General features: G+C 40.6%; 1 protein-coding gene across 7 annotated transcripts in view; it reads left to right on the top strand.

Moving 5' to 3' along the window:
* LOC129171149 (brain-specific angiogenesis inhibitor 1-associated protein 2-like) overlaps positions 1-12,016 on the top strand; it is an 82,249-nt gene that overhangs the window by 39,916 nt on the left and 30,317 nt on the right. For all 7 annotated transcript variants that reach the window (XR_008566742.1, XM_054759538.1, XM_054759542.1 and 4 more), the window contains exons 4-5: positions 7,192-7,253; positions 8,891-8,962. Coding sequence is in view for 6 of the 7 variants with exons in the window: in XM_054759538.1 (XP_054615513.1) it covers positions 7,192-7,253; positions 8,891-8,962 (134 nt within the window). In the remaining variant the exon portion in view is untranslated. The remainder of the gene's footprint in view (positions 1-7,191; positions 7,254-8,890; positions 8,963-12,016) is intronic.

The following is a 12,016-nucleotide window of genomic DNA, read 5'->3' as shown; positions in this document are numbered from 1 at the left end:
GAGTCCATGAGGACTCGGCAGCTCTTTATTTGACAGAAGTGTATCATGGGCTATGACAAAACTCACAACGAGCTTATCAACCCATCGGAAATTGCAGGAGGTCATTACTCAATATAACAGTCTGACTCACTGTGTCATTTTTCAAAGAACGTTCAAATCATCAAACAAATCATCATACAAGACAAGTACCAATACGAGTTTAAATAAAACAGCAACTACCTGCATTTTATGGGTTGACAGGCTCGTCGTGAGTTCCCTTATAGCTCGTGATTGGCTCCTGCCAAAGAAAGAGATACCGTTTCCTCGCAGTAATTAAACGATTAGTCGTAGTTCTGAAGCATGGGAGATGTCACAGGATTAGAACATGGTCATAAATTAGTCACACCGCTGTATAAGCCGCAGGGTTCAAAGTTTAAGAAAAAAGTAGCGACTTATACACCGGAAATTACAGTAACTTTCATTTTGATGGCTGACAAAAACAAGCAAAATCTTTCAAAGGACACAAACACACACACCGATAACAATCTCTCTCACTCCCTGTACACATTTCTCTTCCGTTTGTCAAATCAATCAGCCTGCGTGTAGTTCATCTCTGCCATGCTGTCGGCTACAAGCGAGTGTGTTGTGCAGTAATTAAAGTTTGGCTCGGGGGACACGGCCTTTTAGCCGTCATGCGCGGGTTTATGATTAGAGGAGATGTCAGAATGATGAGATGGTGTTCATGGAAGTAGGCGCAGACATTTGTGGATGGTCATCAGTCAATACGTTATCCTCCAAGGATGATTTATGTAACCTTGGCACTTTATGTAACCTTTGCTCTATCACCCTACTGCAAGTCCACTGGCTACTTTTCTAGTTAATTTTCCCCCAACTTGTTAAATAATTATTGTTTTTCTGCCGGTATTCTTCACAGTAAGCCGTTTTCTGTGAATAGTTTTCAGTGTGGCACACTTGCAAGTGTTAACAAGTTGAAAGTAATCACTGGATTTGCATTCAGAGAGTAGAAGGCACTCCACCGCCAAGGCAAGCCCAGTTTTCTCCAAATCCTCCTAATCCTTTTGAGAGCGTAATAGAAAAAAGGGTTGGGTTGAGGGGGGTAGCGCTGACACTAAAATTGAATAACTTCTTTTACTTTTACTCTTACTATGGGTTTCTTGAAAATTAGTTTTGACCTTGTGCTTATTTGCCTTATATGATTTCTCAGTGCAACATGGATATACGTAAATCAATTTGTGGTGTGATTTAGAATATGTGACATTTTTTTTTAAGAGTGTAAGGGTCAGAGGGGCTCTCAACTGGTGTCATTGCGGTACCCATATTTTCTCATGCTTGGTAAAGTTGCAGTTATTTTTAACAACTAGCCGAACATGAACTGAGAGCAATGAGAACAAACTGCTAACTTAATGGCAAAGTTGCTGAGAGCACTGCCAACATTTAAATGGCACGTCTCCACTCTGTTTGCTCATTTGTCATTAAATGCAGGTGACATGTTTGAATAGAACACTTTAAAAAATACCTATAATGATAACAAGAGAGCAAGCTTGTTAAGTGACACTTGACAAGAGTAAGTTGTGATGGTAATCGATGATTGATGTACATCAGGGGCGGCCATTACGTCGATCGCGAGCTACCGTAGATTGCCAAGGTAGTTTGGGTCAATCGCGTAAACTTTGTAGTTGTCATATGACGTCAGTCAGCTGACATTAAGCTCCCCTCCTGATTCGCGCTTGCTCCCCCGCAGAGTTTCAAGCTGCACACGAAGATGCATCTTTATTATTGTGATTATGGATGAACTAACTCTGCGGTAAGATGTCTACATCTATAACAGAAGTTATCTGTTCTCTTGTAGCGGCTAGTTACGTAGAAAAAAAGTGTATTGTTTACTGGCTTTGCTTGACGTCATGAACTCTACTACAGAAATCAGTGTTTTCTACACGTTCGCTTCTTAAACTGTTATTTCGTGACGAAATTAAAAATGTACCCAAACCTTTTCAATATGTTGTCTTGACTTCGGCTGCATTGTCATTTTAAATTCTTGCATATGGGTAATGTTTGATAGCAAATGCTAACTGGATGTAATACATCAACCATGTGCCCTAATGAACGTTACGTAGCTAATTTGACTGACATGTTAGCAGTACTCAGGTTATGTACATAACTATTTAGGAGTTATGTAATTATCTTTATTTCCACATTGAAGTAGATTATGATAGCAACTACTTTGATTACCTGTAAACTTTGAAAATGTGAACGTGAACTACTAATCATTCATATTTACAATAGAATTTCAGAGTTTACTGGTTACATTTTGTATATGTTATATGTTTTAGAGAACGAGGTAGATCATTTTGACTTGTACTTGCATGCTGAGAGTGCGTGCACTCCTGATATACATGTATAACCTACATAAATACCTACTCTGATTTTTTTTTAATAAATATAGTAAATATATACACTTTCTATATTTATAGTAGTAGGTAGATCTTTGGGACTTGGTCATTTTAAAAGTAGCTCACAGGCTAAAAAAGTGTGAGCACCCCTAATGTACAGTGTTCCCTCGCTAACAGCGTATATGAACGCGCATTGAGTTCTGCGTCCATGTGGTGTATTACAGCGATCTATCGGTGCTCTGTTGTATGTCTGTTGTTGTATTTACTACTGCTACCAGTAGAGGGTGTTGTACACTCATGTTGAAGACGTGTGCAGCAATTAGGAACCCACAGTAGACAATAGCCAGCCAAATATAGAGCCACAACAGTCCGTATTGGCTAAGGGGGAACCCACCCATTGTTCTGCGTCCTCAATTGGCTTTAGACCATTGTCAATCAATCTCCTTTGTGCCGTCACTTGCAAACTTCATGAGCTGCTTGATAACCGCCAATAAGCAATAGAAGAAGAGGATCTAAACCGACTAAATGAATCTTCGGTTCAAGGAGTAGGACGAGGAGGAGGATGGCGGCAGGAGGAATGTGTTTTAACAAGGATACAAAAACGCTACAGCGAACAGCGCCAGGAAGTACGGTCAGAGCAGTGAATATGGTGAGTCACTTAATAACTTATTGTGACCAATCCAGCAGATTGATCATTACAATTCAAACTAAATTTGAACTTTCAGAGTGTTTAAAATGTGAGAAAATATGATTGGCTGTCTGAGAAAAGTGTATAAATATATATTGTGAGGGGTTTTACAGCCTGAAAACATGTATGATAATTGTAAAGAAATAATGTTGGCTACTTCGCGGATTTCGCTTAATGTGGGCTATTTTGGGAACCTATCCCTCGCAATAAACGAGGAAACACTGTATCCCATGACCGTAATAGCCACTTGTAGCTCAGAGCTAGCACAGTATGGGTAATCTTGCCTCATGGGAGCTGTTGTAATTATCAGTTATTGGACCTATTTTCTATATTGGACCGATATTTATTTTGCACCCCTAAAAATGCACATAATTGTGTTTATTTTGAGAACATAATTAAGAAACTAAGGAAGAACATGATACCTGCATGTACTGTAAATAAAATGAAATGTAATTTAAATATCACAGCTGTGCTAAATAAAACCACACAATTTGATACCTACCAAAATATTTTCATTTCAAAAATAAATTACAATATTTGAATGCAATTTTGGATGAGCTGGATGACCCATTTTTGGTACCGTCCCACCAATCATTGGTGTATCATATACAGTATATAATAATAAATACATAGATTTCCGCTGTCCATTACCAACCAACAAACAAACAATAATACATAAAAAAGACAATGATTTTCCCAAGAACTAGATTTGACGGGCAAAGACCAGACCGCTGGTCATGTGTCTCAATTGGTTTGTTGGGGCCCAGCAGGCCTGCTAAGCAGCTTACACAAACTCGTCCCTCATCACAGCCCCTTTGGCATTCTGTCAGTGGCTTAAAACTCGTTAGATCAATTAATAAATGAGCAGCCATCACTCATACACACAGAAACAAGCATACTGGCAGCAGTGCAGAAGAAAGCAGGGGAATAAAGAATGAATGAATCACTGATGGCCCTCCTATTGTCATCACTTTTAATTGCTGCACGATGTACAGTGCCAAAGCTGGGAAAAGAAGGGAAACATCACACTGTGGAGATGCAAATAGTTACCATGGCAACAATCAACAGAAAGTTGCGCGGCTGAGCTCATAAAAAAAGCAGGAATGATTACCTGAATGGAATATGGTGTCATGTAAGAACTATGTGAACGACAGGACGCAACCTGTGAGAGTTTCTATAAGAGCTGCCAGCCCGATGAGGACATCCGCATTCCGGCAGAGAGCAACGCTGGCACGGAGCACACATTCTCCTGCACTCGTCGCTGTGTCTTCCCAGCTCTCTCGAATGCAGCACAACAACAACGGCCTCCTTTATGAGTTAGGTGGATGTGCACCTGCAGATGAGCAGCACACAGCTACAGTACACACCTGCAAGGTGGTACGGACGCTCCACTGTGGACCTGCAGTGCCTACTTGTGTAACAACACCCACACGGCCTAAACAGAATGTGGGCTGGAGTAAAACAGAGCAGAGATGGCACAAAAAGGGGAGGGAGAGAGAGAAGCGAGATTGCTGGCGAAGGTCAAGCTGGATTCACTACACCGGGTTGTCATGGAAGCAGGAGAACGCCGGGGTCGTTGCTACGGGAGCCGACAAGGGGCAAAAATTCTGTTCAGTGTACTTGAAGCTACAATAGAATGGGCGTGCCTTTGTGTATTCCAGAGCACACACCCTGAAAAACCACCTCGTTTAAAAACACTTAATCTGCACACACACTCAGACACACACTCAGTGGATGAATGCGCATGATAAACTTGGTCTGAACTCTTGTCCCATGTTGTGTGCGCGCAAGCCCTCTTAGGAGGCAACAACTAGAACATGAAAGGATGCTAAAAAGTAAAAGAGGCCCAGCCAGTACATCTGTGCAGCCTCGTGCATGTGGGGGCCCAGCAATGGTGTCACATATTTGGGCCACAATCATGGTCTGAAAGAGAATAAAGATCTGGAAGCATTAATGTGGAGAAAGATGAAGGTTTCTATTGTAATGTATTGCTTTGAGTAACACAGTAAGCTTAAAACATGACAGTAATATTATACCTGTATTAGGGATGTCCTGAACCACATTTTTTGGCTTCCAGTCCTACCCGATTTTTTTTTTTTTCTATAGTTTTGCAGGTCCAATCCGGTACCGATCCTTTTATTTATTTTTTTTAAATAGTAAGCTTTTGTTATAAACATGAATTTGTGGCATTGAATCTGGTTATGAAAATATTTCATTAAAAATAACGCAACCGAAGTATTGCAGAATTAACTTTTTTATTACACAGCATTTGGCTTTCGTAACAAACCTTTTTTTTTTTTTTTAACAAACTCTCTTGAGCGCAATAGCAGCACTTGCCGTGCGATCTCCCAGCACAATGGCACTTCCTGTTTGTGTTGCCCGTTAGGTTGAACGGGTGAGCAGAATACAGGTGGTCCTCGGGTTACACACTAGTTCCGTTCCGAGACTGTGATGTAAGTCGGACCTTTTTTCTACACAGGAGCAGATCCTTTAACATACTCAAGGATACTGTAGCGACTTGGCAGTTATTTTTAGCATTAAAGAACTTTGTGATTTCTGTCTGTGAAGATGACAGGCTCAGTCCTGACTGTGTGATGGTGTGCATGTGTGTGTGTGTGTGTGTGTGTGTGTGTGTTTGTGTTGGGGGGGTGCTGGGGAAGGGTTCTGTGCAGAGAGTTGAGTTTGCTGATGTTGTTTTGGCGTGGTTTCAGCCGACAGTAGCCTGTTTTGTTTTTGCGATAAAGAGATTGTTGAGCGACCACATCCTCGTCATCTTTATGTCCGGCTAGACGTTACTATACGATCTTTATTCTTAATGCTCAGTCGACTGTTGAGAGTAGTGTGGCCGCACGTGGGCCACATTTAGTGTATTCTTCCGCTCTAACTAGTTCTTCAGTGAGTTTTCTGTATGGAGAAAAATTACGCTTTCAATTTATGGGAGCACGAAACTCAGCCACATGGAATGCTGAAACTCAAGGACCACCTGTACACTTTTACCCGTATAGCACTTATTACATATTGTATTTGAATATAAATACAGAGATGTCAGGTGAGATACATTGCGTTCATCTACAGCCCTGTTAAATGAGAATTTACGTTTAGATTGCTTAGTTTTCATCACTGCATCAAATGCATATTGTTATTTCTGCTATCTAAAGCCACCCGCCTGCTTTTCTGTTGGCCCCCCCACCCCCATCCAATGAGCAGTTCAAGTGCAGTCTGCCACCACAGTGCTGTGCTGCTGTCTTGTGTGTTACACTTGTTGCATTGTTTGTGCTGTGTGTTGGCACACGGACCACACTCCAAAGCCCTTTAGACCACGACCGGACCCACAAACATCTGTTGGAACTACTTGGTCCGATAAGGCTAAGATATTCTCTTTAACTGGTCAAGTCTGAGAGTGGGAGTGCCTTAAGATATGGAGAACATTTGAGCGTGGAAGCTCTGTGTGGGCTTGTGTAGAACATTTCTGTGCTGTAACCCGCACATTGAAAGTTCAATGTCAGCAAACATCAGTTATCTTCTTCTGATGACTATTTCAGTATATCCTGTATCCAGTCCGACATAACGGTAATGGTTTGATTGTTTCGGTCATATTTAAGTGCCTGTAGGTCAAAAGGGCTTTGGAGCTTCCGGTTGTGTCTTTGTCTCATTTTGATGTCCTCTGTCTTTCTACCAGGTCTCAATGTTTCTCTGTCCTTCGCTCAATGTTGCTCTTTGTGTTCCTTTTCCTCGACAATGCACTGCACTTTGAGAAGAGGCTGCTTGTAGGTATATCAAACTGAAGCACTCTTTCCAGCCGCATGCTTTATCCTTTTTGTCGTTTTTGTTGTTTTTATTATGTGGACAACCGTCCTTGTAGGTGTTTCACTTTCTCTACATGTTTGTATCATTTGAAGTTATTGTTTCATTTTGGTTATTGTTGCTGTGTACGTCTTGCATGAGCCGTGCACACCAGATTGCCTCTCCATCTCTTTATGTGACTGTGCGTGTGCGTGCGTGTGTGTGTGTGTGTGTGTGTGTGTGTGTGTGCGCGCGCGTGTGCTCTGCAGAGATTTGAGTACTGCCTTTTGAGTAATGTTTTTTTGTGTGTTGTTTTTTCCCTGTGTGCAGGGGATGTGCTGTTCCAGATGGCTGAGGTCCACAGACAGATCCAAGTGCAGCTGGAGGAGATGGTTGGTATTCTGACTTGCTGGCTCCCTTAAAACGTCCACAATGAGCTCAACACCTGCACAGCATAATGGGATATTATATCATGTACTTAAAGGTCACATTTTAACGATAATAATGCCTACCATTGATATTAATTCGTTCTTCATGTGCAGGCGTCCCTCACCACTTTGTGGTTCGAATTTCACAGCTTCACTCTATCATGTTTTTTTTTAATTTATTAATAAATCATCCTGTTTTGTGGTTGAATACAGCTTATTATTCGTGAAAACATGCATGTTTAAGCTAACATTATATATTTTTGCCAAATTTAAGAATTCCCAAGCATAAAAATGGCCAGATGAATTAAAATAGGCTTTCTAAAGACGCATTCAAAGGCGTGATATGTAGTATTCTACACTGGTTACTAAGTAGTAGTAGTAGTAGTAGTACTTTATTAATCCCACAGCAGGGAAATTCATCTGTTACAGCAGCAAGCAAGATACACCAGCTGCTTGCTTGTCTTGCTGCTAAGTGTCAGTAGTGTTACTTTACTGTTTGGTGAGACACACAAAAGCCAGACTTCATCGTACGAACAACATCCTTTTATTGCAGGTTTGAATTATCCCACAACGGGCACGATATTCCCTTATTAACAACACGGGCTGCCATTGCTGCCGAAACCCATGGCGAGATTAAACTCATCTCTGAACCCCCGACGTCAGTTGCTCTCCACCACGTACTCAACTCCCCCACCCGCCAAGGGACCTTGGAATTGTCCTAACTCTTCCCCCTTGTACGCCACCCCTGGCCAGTAGCGCTCATCATAAATAAATTGCAACATTTCCAGTTAATCTATGTGATCGGTACATGCCGATTGTACACATGGATGATGGGTGTTGGAATCGGCAGCATAAAACCCTGATCGGAGCATCCCTAGAAAAACTTCTTTCCAAATTTGTAATGCTAATGGCAATGGATTATAAACTTAATTAAAGTTACACTGAAGTACATCACGTATTTCCAATTCAACATGTCTGAAAAGGAGTGGGAAACAGAGCTTTTTTTTAATCCTAACCCTTGGTAGAGCAGCTATGCTTAAGATTTCCTCCATTTTTTATTTATTCGGTCATGGATTATCAAAGTAAAACATTGGGAGCCACGCTTACTTTGTGTAGTAAACTTCTCCAATGAACGCCGATTGTATGAACCACCGAGCCTCTGAAGTCGCTGGGTGCACGGATGGTCTACAAAAGCAAATTTCAAGCAAACGTCTGGGTTTTCTAATTTGCCCAGGCGTAAAAAACATTGTCTCCATTTATCGTCTGTTTCAAATTAGCTGTTTTCCATTTTAGTCCACAATTTGAGGATTGCATTTCATTTTTTAAGTTTGGGTCCAAGGATGCAGTCCTAATTTAGGGCTTGAGCAAAAAAAAAACTAACTTACTGTACTGGGAATCTATGCTAAAAATGTCTGGTGGGATACACTGTGGTCCTCTGCAATCATGTATTTGTTTGTAAAAGCTGACATTTTGATACACTTCTTTTATCTTGTCTTATCAGTCAGTGTACAGTTCTTATCAACATGTGCACGAGTGAAATGATCACACTTTGGATTCACTGTATTGTGTTTTTTTCCTGTGATTTCTTCACTCCAACTCAGCTGAAATCTTTCCACAACGAGTTGCTGTCAGAGCTGGAGAAGAAGGTAGACCTGGATGCCCGCTACCTGACTGTGAGTATATCTGTAAAATGCCCGCCAGCATCCGCGTTTAAGCTCTCTCCATGTAAAGCATCACATTTACGGACGTTTAATTTGATGGGAGAGGTTGAGGTTTTAGATAATGGTTTGTGTTACGAGAGAGAACACAGTGGAGCTGGTCTCCATGTGATATCTTTAGAGTGAGTGGGATGCAGCCTCAGTGTAGAGCAGCATAGATGTGTGTTGTTTTGGGGGAGGGGTTGGGATAGTCTCTATTATTGTATGATTTGTATTGTCAGAAGGACTTGGCTTCACGTCAGCCTCTCTCTTCGCACATGCACGCACACACACACTCTCACATTGCAGACATTGACTTGCATTCAGCTGTAACCGCCACTTGACTTGAATATAACCCCGCAAACTTCAAATGTCCCCCGCCCTCAAAGGGAGGCGAGCAGATGTGCGCCCCCGCCCCCACAACAGCACAACACAAAAGGAAAATGTGCTGCTCACTCACTTGCAAGGCCACACAGAGTTGTGCTGTCATGAGGCTTTCACTGTATGTTCTCCTATGGTGGCCACAGTGGGGTGTTTTTTTACTCAACTTCAGAGAGTGGCAGGTGTTTTCCATCAGCATTCTGGAGAGTTGCAGTCCATCCACGCAGCAGCAAAACACCTTCAGGCAGCATTATTCTGCTCCGTACAACACTTGCACAGAAACAGGAGTTCAGAACATTCACAGAGCGATTCTCACTAACGGAATGTGAATTGAGTTGCTATCCTTAGAAAAAACACGTGCAGTCGTCCCTCGTTTAACGCGGTTAATTGGTTCCAGACCTGACCACGATAAGTGAATTTCTCCAAAATAGGATTCAATATTAATAAATGGAATATTTTTGTAGTTAGAGCATAGGAAACCTGTTTATGACATGTTTTAACATTACTAGTGCCTGTATACATGGAATAGCATCCCATCCCTCCTTTATACTCGTCTTGCCTAATATAGTAGACGTGATAAGCATAATTAGATATAACTCACACGTGAAAATTGTGAAAGTTCCTTGTTGTCGTCTCTCGAATGTAATGTGGCTCAACCGCATGACAAAAAAAGAAAATCGACATCAGCCTATCCATCCTCACTATGACATTTGTCACTGATGGGTATACAGGGCAGCCATTCTGATATGAATGTAGCATACATAGACGTACACTCAAGACACTGCTAGCTCTGTTTACACCACATTGTGCAACTCTTAAGCGCAGGCTACAATTTCTGAAATGACACAAGAGACAAGCCGCTGCTCTTAGCACAGCAAGCTACCGAGCTAACTAGTTAGCCTCCATTTTATTTATTCTAAACTTAAGAATGGGTTTTTGGAACTGAGTGAGGAAGAAGGACAAAGAAGCCAAAAACGTGCCACCTATTGTCATACAGTCTCCTTGTCTCGGTGTGTGGATGCAGAGCCGGTACCATACACACAGAGTGCAGAAGAGTGTAACGTAGTCGAAATTCTATTAGTAGATTGCATTATATTGTCATATATGTTTAATTTTTCATTGTACTTTTCTTAAAAGTAAAAGTTAATCTTGTCTCGTCTCGTTGTCGTAGACCCGATCTCGTGTATTCTCTCGTCTTGTAAACTGAGTCGCTCGTGACACCCCTAATATGCCATAGTCGACCACGAAACAGCAATCAATTCATTTTTGAAAAACCCAATGTTCAAATCGCAATGTATGTCGAGGGACAACTGTATCTCCAAATATTGACGTGTGGTGGGTTTCTGTCTTTTAATCCAAATGAAATAAAAATGTGGGAATCAAAAAAACCTTTCAAAACTAATTTAAATTTTAAGATAAAAAAACAACATGATATCAGTATGTAATTAAAATAATTCAAAAGCAAAAATATGAATTAATTGACTTTCCTCGATGAATGGCATATCAAGGAAATGTATTATCCTTAAATGCAACTGTAAAGTTGTATTAATATAATATATACACTGTATAGTTCTATGATTTCCACGTTAACAGAATCACAGAATTGGCCAATAAAAACGGGATTTAATATTACGTTCGAAATCTTACTGAAAGTAACATAATGTGAATGAAATGATGTCGTTGTGAGGATAAGGAAAGTTCATGGGGGTATTTTCCACTCAATCTTGGCGTAATCTCATAATAAGCATTAATCCGCCCCCTCCCGAATGAATGGAAGCTAGCGGGGTTAGCTTACAGATAGTTTAACAGAGCATGCTAGTCCGACTGTGTGCGAAAAAAGATGAAATGCAGGTTTCTTCTTGGACCCAGCTCGTCTTCACCGTCAACGGACATTTTCAACACACACAACACATGTCCGGCCGTCAAAATAAGAATGTTGTTTGCCGCATCTTATCTAATTGTTTAAACATAATAAGGGCATCATTAAAAAAATCTTACAATGCGATTGGAACTGCATTGGTGACTTCATCTTCCTAAATCACAAGCACGGGCATTACAGTTGGTTGAAGATGTTGTAGCAATGCATGCAGAGGCTGCTATCCCTTTAGAAAGGTTAACCAGGCTGCATCTGTTTCTCAATTACTGGGCAACATTGGCCCGTAAATTAATGTAAGGATTTTTGCATTTAATTAATGGACGTTTTATTTGCTAACCCAAAAAGCACGCACTCTATGCTATGCTATGCTATGCTATGGTAAAAAAAAATACATGTAAAAAATGGAATTCGAAAAAATTTTAATGGAAAAAACAGAATTTGGGAAAAATAAAATATATTTCATAGGCCCTAGATATGCATTGAATTGTTCACGAATAATGACAATTGGGTGTACCAAATGAATATATTTTTTAAATTAATTTGTTCATTTTGAAAACAGTTCATTCTCATTACACTTCCTTTTTATGATTCTATTTATCATAAATATGTATTACAGTTGGGGATGTCTGATAATATCGGTCTGACAATATTATTAGCGTATTTTCTGATATTTTCATAAAAATTAGGTATTGCTTTATATTTGTATGGACTTTTGTGCCATTTATGATTTAGGCGTGATGACGTGCTCCACACACAGCAACAAGCTAACTGTC

Source organism: Dunckerocampus dactyliophorus, chromosome 18 (genome assembly GCF_027744805.1).
Source record: "Dunckerocampus dactyliophorus isolate RoL2022-P2 chromosome 18, RoL_Ddac_1.1, whole genome shotgun sequence".
In the NCBI taxonomy this organism is placed as follows: domain Eukaryota; kingdom Metazoa; phylum Chordata; class Actinopteri; order Syngnathiformes; family Syngnathidae; genus Dunckerocampus; species Dunckerocampus dactyliophorus.
This window is presented reverse-complemented; position numbering and strand designations above follow the sequence as displayed.